At 37.4% G+C, this 21,472-nt stretch overlaps 1 protein-coding gene across 1 annotated transcript; it reads left to right on the top strand.

The window, feature by feature from the left end:
- The first annotated feature begins 233 nt into the window (after positions 1 to 233).
- On the top strand, positions 234 to 21,287 carry LOC129755044 (uncharacterized). The gene is made up of 2 exons (XM_055751344.1): positions 234 to 1,380; positions 18,646 to 21,287. The coding sequence occupies exons 1-2, from the start codon at positions 1,333 to 1,335 to the stop codon at positions 20,149 to 20,151; spliced, it is 1,554 nt and encodes a 517-aa protein (XP_055607319.1). The 5' UTR covers positions 234 to 1,332; the 3' UTR covers positions 20,152 to 21,287.
- The last annotated feature ends 185 nt before the right edge of the window (positions 21,288 to 21,472 follow it).

Below are 21,472 nucleotides of genomic sequence, written 5' to 3'. Positions count from 1 at the left end.
CCTTCATTCTTGAATCAAAACCTTCTACGCTACGAATGAAACCGCTATCGAAGAGCGAAGCTTGCTGTGTTGTGTGTAGGAGAGGATTTATTCGAGGAATGATTGAAGAATTCTCTCGCGAGAGAATTTTTGGTTCCTACTTTATTTCTAGTGCTGGTTTCTGGTGGCAGGACGACAGGTCCGTCCCGATTCTCGATACCATTCAAGCCAGCAAGCAAGCAGCAGCTCGAATCATCCGTGTGTGCTGCTATTCCATTCACTTGATCGCCCAACGTCGAGGCGTACGTACGTACCGATTCCTAAGAAAGTGCTTCGCTTCATATTAGAAGGACCATACACGCGATTTGTGAGAGCCACAACCGGCGCTTGCATAGTTACCTATACCTAGTGTGTGAGTTACAGTGCAGAACATTTGCGTTGATTTGTTTCTTTTTTTCCTTCTGTTGCTTCGATTGCGGTTGAATATTCTGGTGTAACGTGTTCGAATTCGATTCGATTTCAATCGAGGGTGGTGGGCGCCTTTCGGTTCGCCGATCATCAATCAACAACGCCCGAAAAAAAAAACGGAAGCACGTAACAGCGTCAGCTCAGCTCGTTCAGCTACATAACATCGGATCGAAATCCATGTGACGGCACCGATTTGCCGGTGCGACTGATAATAAGTGGGGAAGGTCCTGAAACCCCTAAACTCGAATCAAACGATAGCAGCAGCAACCCAATTAGAGTGGTGTAATCTAACGTGTGGTGTTTGTGTGTATGTTCGGAGATTGTGGGTTCCCGAAGACAAAAGCTTCCGTCCGTCCGTGTGTGTTTCGTCTTTCGCTATTTTGTGAATGGCGAGCGAGCAACTGAAGCGAGGATTCGATTAATGAAAAGGATCTAACGGTAAATTGCGATTCTTCTTCTTCGTCTTTTATGTTCGCGCGGTGTGTGTGTCGGTTGGCGAAACATCAACCGTGCTTGTAAAAGGTCCGTGTGTGACCTTTTATTCCATTCCATTCATTGTCCTGAACGAACGAACGAACGAGTAATTTAGTTCCTGCTGCCGCAGTCAGGTGTGTTTCATTCCGTGTCCTGACTGACCGACTGACTGGAATTTCCTCTTCCATTCACGGAAGTTACTCGAATGCGGTAAAGTGGATTAGTGTGGCTAATGACATAGAGAAGAGTGTGTGCGGAAAGTAATCTAACCGGAGTGCTTAGTGAAGCTTAAACGGATTAAAGTGTAACCTTCCTGGGAACGTGAGGTGCCCCAAAAATTGGCCAGAAGGTGGTGATTCACCTGACAGTTAAAATTCGGATGCAATAGCAAGCAGTTGGTGCCATCCCAGCATGACAATGTCGCAAATCCTGAAGCAAACCAAGAAATGTTGTGTAAAGGTAAGTTAGCAAACCCCCTCCCTTGTATCATGAAGTAGTTAAACAGACTTTGACCCTTCCTCCCGTCATTCTTCCTTTCTCTCAATCAAAACTTATAGTTGTTTGCCTTCCGGTGCCTCAAAAGTTCACTCCCCCACCCTCGCTTTTAAATGGGTGACACTTGAAACGGTTTTGTCGTTGCATATACACACCAAATTCCAAAACGAGTGTCATATCCTGGAAATGTCATAAAGCGCGTGTTTGGTTTTCATTACCCGCACTCCTGGTTTGGAGGTGAAATAGGGTTGCTAGTTTGGTATAATTTTCCTTCCAATTTTTTTTGAAGCAATTTTTTTTTTGAATTGACCTCTACTTTTTCCAAAAATATTTGGATTTTTCCTACCTAATTTTTCAAACTACAGACCCCGTTCGATTTTGGCAACATGCCCGAATATTTTGTGTTGCCAAAATCGAATGTTGCCAAAATCGAACGGATTTTTTTCTTCAATTTTTTTCATTTATTTTTACAAAATTAATATTTTCATTATTATTAACATTACTTTAAGTCAATTTCCGACCATTTTAGTAATTTATTTTATAATTTTTTCTCATGTTTTTGATGCATTTTGCACTATTCTTGCTTTGTTTGTAATCTTGGTTTTTTTTTGTCATATTTGCTGTTTTTGCAATTCTTCATCATTTTTTAGTTGTTTTTCGTCACTTCCAGTCTTTTGTTTGAATTTTTTTTAAATTTTCTTAAATTTTTATCTTTTTGTCATTTTTGAGTACTTTATAATTTTTTGAAAAAAACTTTTGGTTTTGTTGTTGTATTTAGCCACAATTTAAGAACATAAAAACGTATTGATGATATTTTTTTCAATTATATTGGCCCTGTTAAAGAGAAAACTAAAAGGTAATGTCGCTTCTAAAAACCGTTCGATTTTGGCACATATGCCAAAATCGGATGTTGCCAAAATCGAATGTTGCCAAAATCGAATGTTGCCAAAAACGAACGGGGTCTGTATAGCATTTTTCCATCCAAAGTTGAAAAAATAAAAGTTTTTGGATTCAATAAAATTGGAATGACAAAAATGGCATAAATAACAAAAAGGACTAAAATTACGGAAATTCCAAAAATATCAAAAAGTACAAAAAATTTCAAAAAATACAAAAATTATAAAAATTACAAATATTACAAACATGACAAAAATAACAAAAATTAGAAAAATTACACAAATTACAAAATTTACAAAATTTACAAAAATTACAAAACTTACAAAATTACAAAAATAACAAAAAATACAAAAATTACAAAAATTACAAAATTCACAAAAATAACAAAAATTACAAAAATTACAAAAATTACAAATATTACAAAAATTACAAAAATTACAAAAATTACAAAAATTACAAAAAATTACAAAAATTACAAAAATTACAAAAATTACAAAAATTACAAAAATTACAAAAATTTCAAAAATTACAAGATTACAAAAATTACAAAAATTACAAAAATTACAAAAATTACAAAAATTACAAAAATTACAAAAATTACAAAAATTACAAAAATTACAAAAATTACAAAAATTACAAAAATTACAAAAATTATAAAAATTACAAAAATTACAAAAATTACAAAAATTACAAAAATTACAAAAATTACAGAGATTACAAAAATTACAAAACTTCCAAAAATGACAAAAATTACAGAAATTATGAAAATTACAAAAATGACAAAAATCACAAAATCACAAAAATTACAAAAACTACAAAAAATAACAAAAATTACAAAAACTACAGAAATTACAAAAATGACAAAAATGACAAAAATGACAAAAATGACAAAAATGACATAAATGACAAAAATGACAAAATCACAAAAATTACAAAAATTTAAAAAAAAAAAAAAAATACAGAATTTAAAAAATTACAAAAACTACAAAAGATACAAAAATTACAAAAACTTCATAAATTCCAAAAATATCCAAATCACAAAAAAAAGCTACAACGATTACAAAAATTTCTAAAATTACAAAAATAACAAAAATTACAAAAATTATAAAAATTACAAAAACTTCAAAAAATTACAAAAATTACAAAAATTATAAACATTACAAAAATAATAAAAATTACAAAAATTATAAAAAACACCAAAATTACAAAAATAACAAAAATTACAAAAAATTACTTAAAAATACAAAAACTACAAAAATAACTAAAATTACAAATTTACAGAAATTAAAAGCGTACAAAATTGACAAAAATTATAAAAAAAAAATTAAAAATTACAAAAATCACAAAAATTATATAAATTATTAAAATTACATGAATGAAAAAAAAAAATGACAGAAATTGCTAAAACTACAAAAAAAAAACAAAAATGACATAAATTACAAAAATTACAAAACTTAGAAAAATAAAAAAAAATAAAAAAAAAATGACAAAAATGACAAAAATTATAAATTTTTAAAAAATTACAAAAATGACATAAATGATACAAGAATGACACAAAAATGACAAAAATGACAAAAATGACACAAAAATGACACAAAAATGACACAAAAATGACATAAAAATGACACAAAAATGACATAAAATGACAAAAATGACACAAAAAAGACACAAAAATGGCACAAAAATGACACAAAACTGACATAGAAATTACACAAAAATTGCACAAAAATTACACAAAAATGATACAAAAATAACACAAAAATAGCAACAAAAAGGCACAAAAGTAACACAAAAATGGCACAAAAATGATACAAAAATGGCGCAAAAGTGGAACAAAAATGGCACAATAATAACATAAAAATGACATTAAACAGAGACAAAAATGACACAATAATGACAAAAATTTGCACGAAAGTGGCGCAAAAATGACACAAAAATAACTCAAAAATTACTAAAGAATGACACAAAATGACAAAAAAAAGAAAAAAAATGACAAAAAATGACTTCAAAATGACACAAAAATGACACATAAAATTGACGCATAAAATTGACATAAAAATGACACAAAATGACACATAAAATTGACATAAAAATGAAACAAAAACGACACAAAAATGAAACAGAAATGACAAAAATTACACGAAGATGACGCAAAAATGACACAAAATGACACAAAAATGACAAAAAAAAAAAAATTAAAAAAATGACACAAAATTACTTAAACATGACAGAAAAATGACACAAAACTTACAAAAATTACGAAAATGGTTAAACTTACGAAAATTATAAAAATGGCAAATAAACAGAAAAGAAAGACTTATACGACAAAAAAGGTAAAAAAAAATTACATATAATATGTCTAAAATTCTTTGCTAGATTTTTTCGATTTGTATCCATGAAAATGTTGCTTCAATTTTACTCTTTCTACTAGCAGAAGTCTAAATTCATTTTAAAATATTGTATCAGCATTGTATCCTTTATGAAAACACTTAAGAAGCTGCCAGTTTTGATCAAAAGAAGTTCTAATTATTTGAACGTTCTCTTTAAGCAGAAGTGTCAAACCTTATCGAAGCCTTTTCTCAGCAGAAGTCTCAATCGTTTTTGGTGATTTTTAAGAGTTTTTACGTTTGTCTTTACTAAAAGTTCTACTCATTTTAACATTACCCATCAGCAGAAGTGTCAATTCCTTTCGAGGATTTTTATCAGCGGAAGTCTACATCGTGTTAGAACATGACGTTTTTAATCAGCAAATGTTTGAAGTCATTTCAACATTTAGTTATAGAAAAACTGCATATTAAGACTTTTGCTGATAGAAAATATTGAATAAACTTCTATGGGTTGAAACAAGTTGATTGAGACTTCTGCTGATCAAAAAATTGCTTTGATCCTCGAAACCCAATAAAAATCAAAATCAGTTTAAGATTTAGTAAAGAGTTAAAAATTTAAACCGAATTATGAGACGAATTTAAAATCACATTTCAGCTTTAAAGCTCAAAATTCAAGCTCTGGAAATAACTCCAGAGTTAAGATCAGATATATAATCAGAGAAAATCCCAACCACACTCCACTTCAACCGGGACTAATCTCGGTCACAATTTCCCGGTCCCGGTCGGAATGGCGAGTAATCACTGCTCGGCGTAACCCCCGACTCGACAATTACGTGGGAAGCAGCAAAAACGTCACAAAGCAGGACGATACACCTACTCCTGCATACTCCATCCCACATCGATCTGGGAGGAAACTACCCGACCCGACGTAATTTCCACGCTATGTATGGTAATAATAGAAGCATACACCGAATGAAAAAAAAAACGCATCATAAACATCCTACCACCCACTCAGCTGACTGCCAACTCCGAAACTTGACTCTTCATCCGATGTCAAAAATTTAACCCCCTCACAAGGCTCGTTTTGTGATGTTGATCCTCCTGACTGATGCATTCATGAAAATTTCCATGGAAGAACTTGCTCCCATCTGTGTGTTCCAACTTTCAAGAATCAAATGGTGGGGGAGTAATCTTTTTTTGAGGAAAAAAAGGGTTCCCACACTATCGCCCTTTGCTCTCGCTTCCAGGATTTCAGCAGAGCAGAGAAGGGTTAACCTGCACACACTGACACAACTTGTTAGAATTAATTGCCACCCTCAGCTTCTTTTGGTTCTGTTTAAAAACCGAAACAGAAGCAAGTCCTGCAGCTCACTCACCCTCCTGGCAGTCGTGGCATTTTTCCGGTTTGACAGAAACAACCATGATGTATGGTAAAATATGCTCATCAACGCCGAACTAAAGAAAGAAGAAAAAAAAAACAAAGTAAAAACCAAAACGTGGGAACATCCCTAGAAGTTTGGAACTTCCGTACGGTCTCACATAATTTTTTGTTTGTTTCATTTTTCATATTCTCGCTCGGTCTCAGAAGTCATCCTTCAGCCAGTTTCATATTCAGCAGTCTGCTGTTGTTGTTAGTTCCTCCTTTTTTTCCCATCGTCACATCCTTCCTCCTTCTGTGAGCGAGCACTTGCTGTTGGCTGCTGCTGCAATTTTTCAAGTGTGTTTATTCTATTTTCCCGGACATTTGGCTCTGGGTTTGGCTTCCGCTTTTTCATGGGGTTTTGTGTATAGGAATACTGAGCTGAGACAAAATAGCTCCCTCGAGTAGGAGGTGAACTTTTGACATTCAAGTGTAGTTACCAGAGGGTGATGACAGACATATTCCGGATTGTTTTGGTAGGGTTGTCAGGAACACGATATGTTTTTTGCCGAGCAACTTCGGGAAATTCAAACTTTCGTATGATAAAAACTACATTGAGACTTCTGCTCATGGAAAATGTCCGAGAATGTAGGAATATCCTTTACGAAAAGCTGCTCCGACTTATAGAAGAAGACACCGAAGATTGAGGCTGCTGCCCCTGAAAACGTTCAAAGAGTTTTTTGGCACAAAACAGACGTTTTGTCTTTTGTACCACCCTTGTGTGTCTTTGGCGTAATGATATGATGCCAAATCGGGCCAAAATATGACGGGTCCATCATGCTGCTTGATCATCGGCAATAAACGCATCTGGGGGCATTCCTTGATATAGTTCTGGGTGTTCATCAGTGCTGCAAATTTTCAGTGTCAGTGAGAAATTATCAGCTGACTTTATTGCAGTGTATCGGTCAGTTCAATTCCAACTAGATTCATACGAGAATGAACTGAAAGCTCAGTCCTGAAAGTTCTCTGCACACTTATTCACCAATCGGCAAAATCGGTGCTTAGTATACATTCAGGCTCTTTGCAGGTTCATGAGGTTATCCAATCTTCATTTTCAGTTTCAAGCGAACATTGCTGAAAGAGAAAAAAGCTTCCTTCTATTATCATTAAGTTTAGTTGAATGGTGACAAAGATTCTTCGACTCGCTAGACATGCGCAAATTTCAGAATTACTGCTGAGATCGCTATTTTTGAAGGATTTTGATAAAAAATACGTCTGTTTCAAATGGTGTGAAGAGGTGGGAAGGTTTAGAAATGAGTGTTCGGGTTGGCGAGACGAACGCTGGAGAGGGAGCGTGTAGACGAATGTGGGGGACAAAATTATGACAAAAAGTTGGCAATAAAATGACAAAACATGACAAATGTGGTAAAAGTATGACAAAATTATGACAAAAAAAAATCTGACAAATAGGAATGAAATTTACAATACAATGGAAAAATATTTACTAATACAACTCTGTCGAAAATATGACAAATCTGATTAAAATGTGACAATATTTTAACAAAAATATGACAAAAAAGACAAAATCATGGCAAAAAAAATGACAAATGTCGTAAACAATTGACAAAAATATGACAAATATAACAAAATTATGACAAGCGTGGTAAAAATATGTCAATAAATTGACAAAATCATGACATGAAATTGTGAAGTCAGACAAATTTATATATTTGAAAATTTGATATCAAAAGAACAAAAATACGACTATGTCGTCAAACTATGTAAAAATTTGACAAAATGATTAAATATTACAAATCTTCCAGATTGTTGTCATTTTTTAACCACATAAATAATTTTATTGTCAATTTTTTGTGATAATTTTGTTTTAATAATAAGATTTATGTCATAACGTTGTCTTATTTTCATCACATAACACATGTTTTTGACAAAGTTTTCTCGAAGTTAAATCATTTTATTGTTAAATTTATGTCGTTTTTGTCAGACTTTGTCATAATTTTATAATTTTGTTGTCATGTTTTGTCATTGAATTGTAAATAATTTGCTTCATTTTTGTGTTATTTTTCATATTTTTATCACATTTGTCACATTTTTGTCTCATTTGTCGGATTTTTGTCTTATTTTTGTTATGTTTTGTCATTTTATTGTCAATTTTTTATCATATTTATGACATAATTGTTTGACTGATGTCATTTAGTTGTCAAATTTTAGTCATATTTGTCAGATTTTTCTCATACTTTTGTCAAAATTTTATCATGTTTTCAACATATTTATCACATTGTGTAATAATTTTGTCATTTTTTGACCTCATTTTATCATATTTTTGTCATTATTAATTACCATAAATTCAATTTTTTTTATATACATCCATCCTCTTGTCCCCCTTCAAGTAAACGTATAGTCTCAGCGATTTTCAATTCGCGTTTTCTTTTTGAATCCCAATTCATAATTTGCCAAAATGGCAAAAACAAATGCTTACTGAAATTATCAGCAACTTTCGCTGACACTGATTGAATACTTAAGCTGCAGTCACTGATCAAAAACAGTAAGCGACAGAAATGCCCAAGCGAAAGACGCTTTCGTAGCTTTCGAGTGAAACAAGTTAGTTCGGGTTTAGGGCATCCGCAGCAATCGCGAGCAAAGTGAAAATGCTCACGAGTTTGATCACTTCCATACCGCACCGGGGGTTAGTATGAAGGTGAGCAAAATAGGGCCGTTGCCGTCGGGACCGACAAAATCACCAAATTTGCTCACTAGGAAGGGGCGAGATCAAACATGCACTGAAAAAATTCTACCGTTTTAAGCAGAATTAAACAAACGAACGGAAAGCGGAAACTTTTTTTTATTGCGCAAAAACTAGTTCCATGAAATATTTCCGAAAAGCCCTTCAAGTCCGACGATTGCTTTCTGAAAATTTTGATTGTGCATTCCGTGTAGTAAACATTTTACTGACTTTCACAACCTTGAGTGAAGCTTCAAGGATTTTTCTCGGAGTAATAATAATCGAGACCAGTGCGCTGTGCAGGATTTTTGTATCCGACCGTATGGGTGGCATTCCATTACTGTCCCTACCAATTCGGCTTTCGAAACGAGGTCTCTCAATAAGTTTGCAACTAATGGGACCCAGTTTTTCGGAACGGCAACTATTTCAGTCAGCACGTTGGACAGAAAAAGAAGTTAAAGATTTAAGCAGAATTAAACAAACGACGTCGCAGCGTGTGTATGTTTGTTGATATTCATTTTAAGAAAAAATGTGTATATATGAGATTAAAATTGTGGAAGGGTTTTTTTTTTTAAATAACCAGTTGAATTCGCAATTTCGTTACATTTTTTCGGGTTCATCCAGGAATTGAACGAGAAAGTGCAATTGCTGGTTCTGATGGTGAGTTATTTATTTTGTATTTTATATTGTTCAGGACTCTCTCACTCAATTTCAGATAAACAAACTCGAAGCATCGTATTTTATGACCAAAAATGATCATGTAACATAAGAAGAGCCGTTTGGTGGACGACTCCGAAAATTTACTCGGTCCGTATTAATTTAAGATTAAGATTTTCTTCAAAAGTTTTCTCAGTGCAATGCTAAATTTAAAAACAATTATGCTACCGCCCGGTGCGCGAAAGAGTGTGTATCCCAAAACCGGTCCGCTGAAATGAGCAAAACCGGGCCGCGTATACTCACTTATTGGTGCGTTTGCTCTTACGAGTGAGCTTTCTACTGACTGATAGACACACTCACACAGCTTTCTGTAGGCACGAGGATGACCGAGCCGATCAGAAGCTTTTATATTTGTTGACTTTTCTATTCCGTTCATTTCAGATGAAGCTTTTTACACTGATAGAAAATCACAGTCAGTATCATTCGTGCTTGAAGATAATTTGCAACACTGGTGTTCATTGTTTCCGATGTGACGTACGAGCTAGATATTTTGCCACACCAACTCACCAACTTCACCTTCTTGCCAAATTTTTCGGCGAAAATGGCCTTTTCCGTTTCGGGGATATCCTTGTCCTTGCGTAAATTGAAGTATTGTGGCCCAGGAAGGGTTTTATAGTTCATTTTCACATATATAAATATTTCATCGTTCATGATAATGCACCCAGAACTATTGCAAAATATTGAATCATACTGTTTCCGGGCTCTTGGTTTGACAGAAGCGGCTTGATTTGGCTTCCTTCTAGTTTTTTTCTTCTTCCGGTACGTCTTGAGCCCAAGTCGCACTTTAGCACGCATCACGTTAGACGTCGAAGTCCCGACTTTTCTCGCCACATCCCGAACGGAAGCCGATGGTTTCTGTTAGTAGGCATCCCTGACCTTTTTGTCGATAGCAGGACTTACAGGACCAGATTTTCGACCACTCCTCGGTTCATCATCAAATGTACAATGTTCACCATATTTCTTAATAGCTGTCCGTGCCGCATCGACGCTAACATCCTCTTCTTTGGCAAATTTTCTCAATAAGATTCCACTCATAGTACACCACTAGTGCATGATACTTTTTCTTTTCTCCGGAGTAAGACCACGCATTTTGAAATGTAATCACAAATTAAATGTTGTTTTTTATGTTATCACACGCTAACGTGCACGTTACAAAAATGAGTAAACAAAAGGACGCAGCCAGTACACGCTCCCTTTTTTAACTCAAAATTAGGTATGACCGAGGTTCAAAACACAGTTCGATTCTATAAACTTAAAGTTAAGTACCCTTTTTCCTCCTTGCGATGGTTCAAAACAGAGTTCGAACTGCGCGCTCAAAATTGATCCCTTTTTTTTCCTTCGGCGAGGCAGCAAAGCTGAGTTCGACCTTATGAACTAAAAATTGAACTCTCTTTGTTAGACTGTTGTTTAAAAATAAATGAAGCGCGTTTCACGGTTGCTTAAACACAAATTTCGATAAAAACAACACAAGAAACAGAAAACTATTGAGTGCCTCAAACAGAATTTTCTACAACTGACTTGACAAAACGTAAGTACCGCTTCTATTTTAAGCAACATTTTGAAATTTTAGACGCCCGCCACTCGTTTTACCAGTGGTGCGTCGTAATTGAGTGAGTATCACCCCCAGAGTGATACTATTTATTCCGAAAAGGATGTTTTCCTCCAAACGCCTCTCGTCTCGAATCCTTTCCTTCCCCCGAATCGATAATTGGTTTGCCGGGTCGCATCGCCTTCGTCGTCTTCCTCGAATTAATTCGGGAAAATTTAGCCATTCTTGCTTCCTCAGTTTGTTGGCGCCTCGAAGCGATCGAAATAGATGGGTTTCGTAATTTTTAGAATTTTTCGAGGGAGCTTGTTATTCGAAAGCAATTTTAATTCCCTGCAGCAGTGTGACTTAAGTTGGAGGCCTATTTTTGGAACCGTCTTCGTTTTATGTTTAAAGGTTAGTACTTAATTAGACTGGGTGGCAATTTTTCGATCATCACTTTTCCTTGTAAATTTTTAACAATTGAATACTACTCAAAAATACATTGAACGTCACTGTGACGCTCACCGTAAACGCCTAAATTTATATTCTACCACAAAAAAGACAGTTGTAAACGCCTTTGGGTAGGCAACGTATTGTGCTGTGATGTTCTTCATGGGGAAAATTAACATCACATTGAGGCCCAATTGAGCCAAATTTAACTCCAAAAACCAGATCATCAACTTTAAAAATCACTTCTGCATCGTCGTCCAAATTACAATAATTGTGGATGATCGTTATTGTTTTCATTCTTTTTTTTGTCTTCAAGACCACCAGCATTAACACCATTGTTTCCCCCTGGGGTCTGACCAAATCTGGGACATATTTGCGAAGCAAATCTTCATAAAAGGAGAAAACATTCGCTTGCTACTGTGATGAAGTGGAACAAAAAAAAAAAAGAGAAAAAAACGACAACACTCATATATGATATAATGTCCCAAATGATGGTGGTGCTGCCGCTGATGGCGATGATAATAACAAACGACGACGACGTAGCGATACTTCAGCCTCTTCCTTCAGCGTTGATTCCATTGTCTGGTTCCCCCCTCTGCCAACTTTTTTTCCGTCTCAGTCAGTTTATGTGTTTATCTTTTTGCCATCGGATTCGATTCGTCCAATTCAGAGCTTTTTTTTCCCCGTCTGTTTCGTTCTGCGAATTTATTATTCTGCCTTCCTTCTGGGCGAAAATTCGCAACAGCGAGACACTTTCCCACGTATCCGGAGGAGATAAAAGGAGATACAAAAAAAAAAACAGAATGGTAAAACGCGCACCAGAGGCCAATCGTTATCATCGTCTCCCCGCCAATCACCCTTCTTCGAAAAGCGGAAAGTCCATCATTCCGAAAAGCAACCAAGCCAAATTGACGGTGAGAACTTTGAGTGTTTCCCGCAAAACCGGTGGGGAAGTTGCGAGAAAAATTGACTAGGTCAATACACAATTAGTTTGGACGTTCTTGTTTAAAAATAACCTTTCGCACCTTGAAGATGATAGAAGGAAACGTCGAAACCTCAATATGTTTAGTTTCTCCTTCTTACCTTTAAAATCATCAGAAATCAAAGCCTTCAACAGCTAAACAAATTCAAAACGAAAATTGATTTTTTTAAAACGTTTGAAACCTTGAAGATGACTGAAGAAAGGGTCGAAACGTCAATTTATTATTTTTATATTAAACTACAACGAGCTTAAAGCCTTCCGTGATTTGTATTTCCTAAGGTGGAAAATCCAAAAAAAATCACAACTTGACGTTTCGATCCTTTTGTCAAACATCTTCAAGGTGTGGAAGTAGAAAGACGTTTTATTTAGTTATTTTTTCCCTTAAACCACTACGTCGCCCCAATTCTTCGACAACTGTGGGAAAACTCTTACGTAAATCAACGAGCAGACACCGCATTGGCCCTTCGAGCGATTAAACAATCAATATGGAAGGCACGAACGAATTCGAGAGCGGTGTCTGGCTGGGGAAAAATATCGAACTTTTTTTTGGCATATTGACTGCTGCCAAATTTGGCAGCGGATCATCGGAACCTCGATTTTTTTCTTGTTTTGGAAACCTCAATAAAAGGAAACAACCAGCAAAACGGTAGCAAAAATAAAAGGAAAAATCGGAAAAGGTTGTTCCCATCCCAGGGAGCGAATTAAATGCAAAAGTAAGAGCCCAGAGCGGTCTTACTGGAATCGAGTCGAGTCGGGCAAAAGTGCAAATTAAAACCACGCGAGTGCGAATGTGTTTTTTTTACGTTTTTTCTTCTCGAGGGTCTCGGAACCTTTCATTGATAATGATGATTATGCTGGTGCTGCTGTCGATTTTCAGCCGAAACTGACCTGTGGGAACTGTTCACAATTAAGGATCGATTCCTACGCGTACGAAAGCTCGTATAAAGCAGTAAGGCAGGAGATAAACACACGGGGAAATCGTTGACCCATCGATTCCATCCATCCATCCATTTGGGAAGGGATTTTCGTTCATTCATTCATTGGCCGTTTTCGATTGTTTATTGGGTTTTTAATTTTTATAGGGGGTTATTAGCGGTTTAATGTTGCGGATCTCTGGGGAAAGTATGATACCTTTGACTTTAAAAGGCTCTAAAAGGTGATTCGATTGGGTTGGATTGAAGTTAAAATCAATAAAAATCCCTCAGAAACGTGATTTATAATTTTTATATTATATTTGATTTTTCCACCGGAAGGCAAAATCAAAGCAAACAATCAGCAGCAACCTTAGAAATCTGCGATTTCTAAGCCAATCCGTCTTTTTCATCGGAAGGCCAAATCAAAACAAAGAATCAGCAGCAACAGTCTTCAAAATCTGCGCTTCGTAAGCCAGTTCCGTTTTTTCCCCACCGAAAGGCAAAATCAAAATAAACAATCAGCAGCAGCCTTACAAATCTGCGCTTCTTTAGCATTTTCGTCTTTTTTAACGCAAATTCAAGCAGTAACCTTAAAAATCTGCGCTTTCTAAGCCAATTCCGTCTTTTTCCGCCGAATTTCCAATTGCGTCTTTTTCTACCGAAAGGCCAAATCAACATAAACAATCAGCAGCAGCCTCAAAAATCTGCGCGTCATTCCGTATTTTTCCACCGAAAGGCCAAATCAACACATACAATCAGCAGCAGCCTTAAAAATCTGCGCTTCCTAAGCCATTCCGTTTTTTTTCCACTGGAAGGCCAAATAAAAACAAACAATCAGTAGCAGCCTTAAAAATCTGCGCTTCTTAAGCCATTCCATCTTTTTTCACCGGAAGTCCCAACTAACACAAACAATCAGCCGCAACCTTAAAATCTGCACTTTCTAAGCCAATTCCGGCTTTTCCACTGGAAAACAAAATCAAAACAAACAGTCAGCATCATCCTTTAAAATCTGCGCTTCTTAAGCCATTCCATCTTTTTCCACCGAAAGGCCAAATCAACACATTTAATCAGCAGCAACCTTAAAAATCTGCGCTTTCTAAGCCATTCCGTCTTTTCCACTGGAAAACAAAATCAAAACAAACAATCAGTAGCAGCCTTAAAAATCTGCGCTTCTTAAGCCATTCCATCTTTTTTCAACGGAAAGCCAAATCAACACAAACAATCAGCAGCAGCCTAAAAAATCTGCGCTTTCTAAGCCAATTCCGTCCTTTTCCATAGAAAGTCCAAATCAAAACAAAAAATCAGCAGCAATCTTAAAAATCTACGCTTCCTAAGCTATTCCGTTTTTTCCACCAGAAGGCCAAATCAAAGCAAACAATCAGCAGCAACAGTCCAAAAAATCTGCGCTTCCTAAGCCAATTCCGTCTTTTTCCACCGGAAAGTGAAATCAACAAAAACAATCAGCAACAGCCTTAGAAATCTGCGATTTCTAAGCCAATCCTTCTTTTTCTCCGGAAAGCCGAATCAAAACAAACAATTAGCAGCAACAGCCTTAAAAATCTGCGCTTCCTAAGCTAATTCATTCTACCAGAAGGCCAAATCAAAACAAACAATCATCAGCAACAGTCCAAAAAATTTGCGCTTCCTAGCCTATTCCGTCTTTTTTCGCCGGAAGGCCTAATCAAACAAACAATCATAGCAGCAACCTTTACAATCTGCGCTTCTTAAGCCATTCCGTCTTTTCCACCGCAAATTCAAACCAACAAAAACAATCAGCAGCAGCCTTACAAATCTGCGCTTTCTAAGCCAATTCCGTCTTTTTCCACCGGAAGGCCAAATCAACACAAACAATCAGCAGCAGCCTTACAAATCTGCGCTTTCTAAGCCAATTCCGTCTTTTTCCACCGGAAGGCCAAAACAAAGGATTTCAGCAGGAGTTTGGACATGTTTGAGCGATGATTGCATTTCATTTTAAACGTTCTCAACCGAAAAGTCTAGTTAGAGAGACCTTCAAGCGAAATCAAGATTCAACCCGTGCGTGCGACTTTTAATATCCGTGTATCGCACCATCATTCGTCTTCTTCCTGACAACACTCCAAGACGCTTGAAAAAGCAATAATAAATCTCAAAAGCCATGTAAGGACCATGGTCGCTTGATCGGAATAAAATAAATCCGAAATTCGTCATCTGCCGACTGCGTGACCGTTTTGCCGGGGGTTTTTTTCGGTTCTTTGGACCGAGAAAGAAAATCAAACAAAAAAGCTGCTGTGCTCACACATATCGAACGTCTCGTCGTGGTCCTTTTCTTGGCTGTCGCCAAAAGGAAGTAACGACCTTACCAGGAGAGAGCATTACAAACAGAGAAAAAAAATACAGGACCCACATCCCTGCCATATGCGATCAACCAGCGGACGAACGGTCTTCGTCGTCGCCGTCCTCTTTATTATTTTGGTTCTTTTCTGTTATTGGAATCAACAACACACTCCGGTTCGGTGGAAGTTTACTTTCCCATGGATTTGTTTCGAGTGAATTTATTCTGTATACTTCTAGTTATTCTTTTTTTTGTGGGTCTCTCTTTCGAATTTGGGTTTCTGGTGGCTGCTGAAGGATTTTCCTTCTTTATCTCTCTCGTCCATTCTCGTTGAGTGATTTCGGACGAGAACAGGTGTGATGATCCGAATTTTCCCAGGGTCTTAGAACTTTTGGTTTATGCCTTTTGAGGTCTGCTGCATTACGAGGTGGCCTTAGAGGCCGGCAGCTGGCGCGTGGTGGATTGTCGATAGATTTATGTGTGGGAATGTTCCTTCTTGAGCTAAGCTAAGAGGGTAAGGAAGCCTGTGTCATGTTCAGAGATTTCTGATGCGTATGTGCCCAGGTTTTATGTTTTTATTCATCACGAACAACAACCATCGAAACGCACCGAGCAATGGCTTTATTTTTATCGGAACTTTCAAAATGAAATAAAGAAAGAAAAGAGAGGGAAAAAAACCACTAACGGTAAGGGGGGATGATTTTCCCCGGAGGTGGAGACAAAATTAAGTCATGTTGTTGCGTTGCTTGTTTTCCTCCGTTTCGTTCGTATTTTTGAACCAGTTCCTGATGAAATCCTTTTCTATCGTTTATGCTTGTGCAACTTTCATGATGATGATGACTTTACAATGACGACGTTACCAAGGATGATGATGATTGCGGTGATGACGACGCTGTTTTGATGGGAAAATGTTTAAGCATCATAACTCCAAGCGGTTGTTTTTTTATTCTTTCTTTTTGGGTCCCTCAAAAGGAGCAACAGCGAGTCTTCTAAAGATAAAGTAAAAGAAAAACTCAACGGATCGCTGCTGTTGCTGATGTGTATCAGCCTGGCAAAGCTGGCTGGGGGTCTCCCCGGTTTCGCGTCTGTCCACTTCGTCTCTCTCAAGGTCCATATTTGGGAGCCTGGGAGAGTTTTGAAGCATTTTGGATATTTTTTCCTCCTGCTTCAGCCCTCTTCAAGGGAACAGCAACCAAACAGGAAATGACTTGAAGAGATTTTATTTTGTGTATGTTTTTTTTCGGATTTTTTCTTCAGAGATGAATCCCACCAGATATGGCGCGGCTTCGAGAAGGACAATACCGGGAACTGGAAACTCTCCGAACGAATTCAGGGGGGTGATTTATGGTAATTGGGAAAGACCGCAGATGAAAGCGGCGATGCCAGCGGTTTTATTTTTATTTTTAGAAAAACTGTTGTGTGTGGTTTTGTCTTGAGAGAGGTGGTGACGGTTTACTAATTGGAAATTTGATCCTCAGGTAAGGCGAAAATTAACAAAAAAGAAGGTTCAGGATCACATCGCAATATCTTTAAGAGATCTTTGATTTTTTTAACTCACGAGATCTTTCTCAATTCAGAGTTGAGAATTCAAAATTTCGTTTTGTGTTGGGAATTCTGATTTGAGATTTCTGAGTTGAGTTTCTCAGCTGAAAATTGTTTAGTATTCCCAGGATTGGATTTCTATTTGAAAACGGTGAGTTTAGAATTAAGAGTTCAATATTGAGAATTTTGAACTCAGATTTCAGGATTCGTAGTTAAGATTCAGAATTCAAAATTGAATATTCAGACTCCAATTTAAGTTTAGTGGTAAGATCCATGTTTCTGATTCAGAACTTGTCAGTTTTAAATTTCAAATTATGATGCAAAATTTGGATTCTAGAATCTTTTATATTCAAATTCAATTGTTCTGGCTTCAAAGTCTAAAAGAGATTTCTAGACCCATTCTTTTTATGGTCAAGTAATTTGCTGAGTTACCTGTGTTTCTACCAAATCGCGTACTCCTAGCGGACAAAAGTCGCTTGTAATCACGCAATCGTAGATCTTTTTGTCCACTGAGTGATCAAGTTTTCCAGCACAAAATTAGGATTCACCATCTTTCATCTTCAGTTTCTTAATTTTCTAATCGAAAGACCACTTGGCGATCCTGTTTTTCCAACTTTCATATAAAACTTTGGATTTTTAAACATCCAAATGTAAACAATGGCAGGACGCAGCCAAAGTTTGATTGTAATTCCATGTGCTATCTGAATAGGATGCTACTCCTTTAAAAAGAAGTGTCAAATAGAAAAGTTAGTTAGTTAAACTTAATATTTTTACCTTTAGTTTTTTCTCCAAACATGGGCATGTAGGGCCACGTGTTTTTAAGCTTCTGCTCACACAACGATTAAAGAAACAAGCAATCGGATATAAACAATAACAGGACGCAGCCAACCAACGGTTGGTATATATAAATCTGCGCGTTATCTGAAACCGGAAATGATTGATCGTTAGATTATTTGGATTTTTCCTAAGATTTCGACTTATTCGAACTTAAAACTGAGGTCTAACTTTATGTTTTGTTAAATTTAATTTTTGTCGGTTACAGCAAGTGCGCAACAGATCACTTCACACTTCAAATTTGTTTCTGTAGAAATTGGATGCTGGGTTATAAAAAATGAAAGAATAATTAGAAAAGTTTGACTGTAAAAAAATCCTAATTAGGTACCTTCAAAAGAAATTTCTCCTCGTCGGAAACTCTCAGTTTGATTCCATCCCCACTTTCCAACAGCATCTCCCCGGGCAGGTTAATTACCGTTAATTGTTCACACATGCGATTTCTCTAGTGTTGCTTTCCCCTCCCACCAAAACAACAACAACGGTTGTTTGCGAAAACTTTCGTGGCGCCATAAAAGGTTCCATCCAAGCAAGCCATCGCAGCCCTGTCCGGCCAGCGTCAAGGGCGTCGTAAACACACACACGACTTGAAACTAATTTCTTTTTTTTCTTTTTTCGTTTGTGTTACAGATTATCCGGAAATTCTCCTTCCAACCGGGCAGCAGCAGCGGCAGCGGTTCCACATCCTCCCCGTCCTGTTCGACTGCGGTGACGGCAAAGTCAAGTAAGGGAGGTGGGCCGACGTCAGGTCGGTCGATATTGCTAAACAACCGAGCGACGAGCAAGTACCAGCTGCACCGGAACTGCACCCCGACCCGGTGCAAAGTGCAACCTAGTTCACCGGAACGGTTCGGAAGTGGTGCCGGAGAAAGTTGGACCAGTGGAGTTGAGGAGGAACCTTCGGTGCGGAGACGACTGGAACCGACGAGTGCGGTCAACGAGTCGACGATACCGGCCACCCAGAACAACTACCGGGTGACCCGGGATGGGAAGAATTTGCCGAGGAAAAGAACAAACATCAGCAGCAACAAGAATGTGAATCTGAAAAAGTGCTTCCGGTTGAGGGGTGGTCCCGGCGGAGGGTTTAAAGATATGGTGGCAGATGGTGCCGGGATGAATAATAGCAGCGTCGTGACGTCTAAATTGGATAAGATCAGCAAGACGCTTTATCACGTAGCCGGAGGAAGTGGGGTTGTGGAGACGAATGATGGTAAGCTATGCGGAGGAAGTGTTGTTAATACCAATAATCTGGCCTCGCAGACGTCGGAGAAGAGCAAAATCTCGAAGCCGCTGTTTTTGAGTGGCAAGCATAAAAAGTACAATCAAATCGAGACGCAATTTGGTCCTGGGGAGGAGGAGGACGACGAAGATGACGAGTTTATGGCATGCGAATTCGATGGTTTCCGGTCGCATTCTTCACACCAGGAAAGTGGTGGCCGGTTACAGTTCGAGTTGAGTCAACCGATGCCAGAGGTTCAAACAACCCCCCGAATGGAACGACGTTCGATTAATCTGGAAGAGATTGTCTTCGAGAAGGTGAAATTCGATCGGAACAAGCGTTACCTGAGGAATGAAACCAGTTCTCCGTCCACGGCTAGCAACCGATCTCAGAACGGTTCCTACGTAGCGTCCCACTCCGCAGACAGTATTCTGTCCTTCAGCTTCGAGTACAATTCCGACCATCCGCTGGCTCAGGTGGTGACGAGCAAAAGCGAAGATTTTATCGACCCCTGGCGGAATTACAATCTCAACAATCGGCTGAACAAGGTCTCAAAGAACCCCTGGGACTCGTACCCGCAAAAGTGCGAATCCCCCACCCAAACACTTCCGTCCCCACTACAGCGGCCTTCCTGGAACCCCTTCATCGACGAAATGGCCTCCAGTCCAACGTCCAGCCCTGTGAATCAGCCGCAACAGCAAAACAAAACATATCCCCCGCCCTACCAGGTCCGGACCGACATCTGGCAGAACCTGAACAACAAAAACTACGAAATCGACTCGGACGTCATCTGGCGGACGTCCAACTCGTCCCGGCGCACCTCGGCCAGCACCGTCGAGACGTGGATCGAGGACGAGGTGTTCGACAACAGCTTCAACGAGGAGCTGGAACGGCGCTGTGCCACCCTCAAGATCTAACACCCGGCGGAAGCGGATGATTAGAATCATCGGAATCAGTAGTCAGAAACCTAGAGACAGATGAGAGAGAGAGAGAGCAATACCTTGTGTCTTTTCCGCCTTCGTCGCAGAAAAGATCAGCAATGTGAGCTTTAAGTGAACAAAAAATCAACCTTTAAAGTTTAGGAAGTACTTAACTTATTTCTTCGCCACGACAATGCTAGTTCTCAACTTCGCCTAAACGTTTACTGTAAAAGGAAAAGCATGTGATATTATTAATTATTTATACTTAACTATTAGCAATAATTCGAGAAAGAAAACACAATCAATCATTCGATAACTTTAAGTTAAGCGCGGCAGCTTTAGGTAGCACTCCTGATTTGTGTTTTGTGCTGTTTAGTTTTTTTTTTCTTGTGATTTTTTATTTTCTGTTGATTGAACTGATGATCTCATTTTAGTTTTTTTAAATAATATTGTGACTACCCTTTAAAACGGAATGTTTAGCCTTTAAGTACCTACCTACTTAAGTCTATCGAGAAAGTACGTACAATTTTGCTTTATGGTAACAAAAAACAAGACAAAAAAAACTCCAACATCGAGAGAAATTCAAACACTTGCGGGACAGTTTCTTCTCTCTACCATACATTAGTACCTTGACAACATTATTATATACATTCTTGAACTAACAAAAAATTTAGCAAAAAAAAAGTAATATAAACAGCAGAGAATGTAGAACAAAATTTTTCGAAATCAAATCTTACAAAGCAGAAAAGCAAAATTATTGAAAAAGGTAGTGTTTTTGAGAGCGAACATGTTAACAACAAACAAAAGAGAATAAAAAAAAACGTCTTGATTTTGATATTCCACCACTTTTCAACTCCTTTGAAAATTAGAGAAAAATAGAACAAAAATCTGTGAAGAGCAATGTAAGAAAAAAAAATAGAAACCAGCCCCAGTTAGAGAAAGGAAAACGTTTGAAAAAATCAGCTTTACGCAAGAAAGAATATTAAAAAAATGCAAACAATCAAGTCAAAGTTAGTTAAGAATATGTATTCACACCAGTGTGACAAGAATGATGTTGAAGGGGCAGGAAAAAACATTCAACCGGCAAGAAAAAGGGGAGAGAGATAAACAAAAAATCTATATAATAAAACAAACACAAGAATTCAAAAAAACTCTAAAGTACTTCTCACTCAATCACTTACTTTTTGATGATGACCTAGTCCCACTGTAGTTTTTTTTGGGTTTTGTTTTGGTTGTTGTTCTATTAAGAACTAATTGCTGCCTTTCTTTCGTTTCGGTTTTGTTTCGTTTTTCTTTTTAATTTGTGGGGGGAAGCTCT

The sequence above is a fragment of the Uranotaenia lowii genome, chromosome 3, assembly GCF_029784155.1.
Source record: "Uranotaenia lowii strain MFRU-FL chromosome 3, ASM2978415v1, whole genome shotgun sequence".
NCBI lineage: Eukaryota > Metazoa > Arthropoda > Insecta > Diptera > Culicidae > Uranotaenia > Uranotaenia lowii.
The sequence above is the reverse complement of the archived record's forward strand: the minus strand, read 5'-3'. Positions and strand labels throughout refer to the sequence as shown.

Coding starts and splice junctions, on each gene's coding strand:
- LOC129755044 (XM_055751344.1), top strand. CDS start 1,333: ATGACAATGTCGCAAATCCTGAAGCAAACCAAGAAATGTTGTGTAAAG. Junction 1,381..18,645: donor CCAAGAAATGTTGTGTAAAG/GTAAGTTAGCAA, acceptor TTTGTGTTACAG/ATTATCCGGAAATTCTCCTT.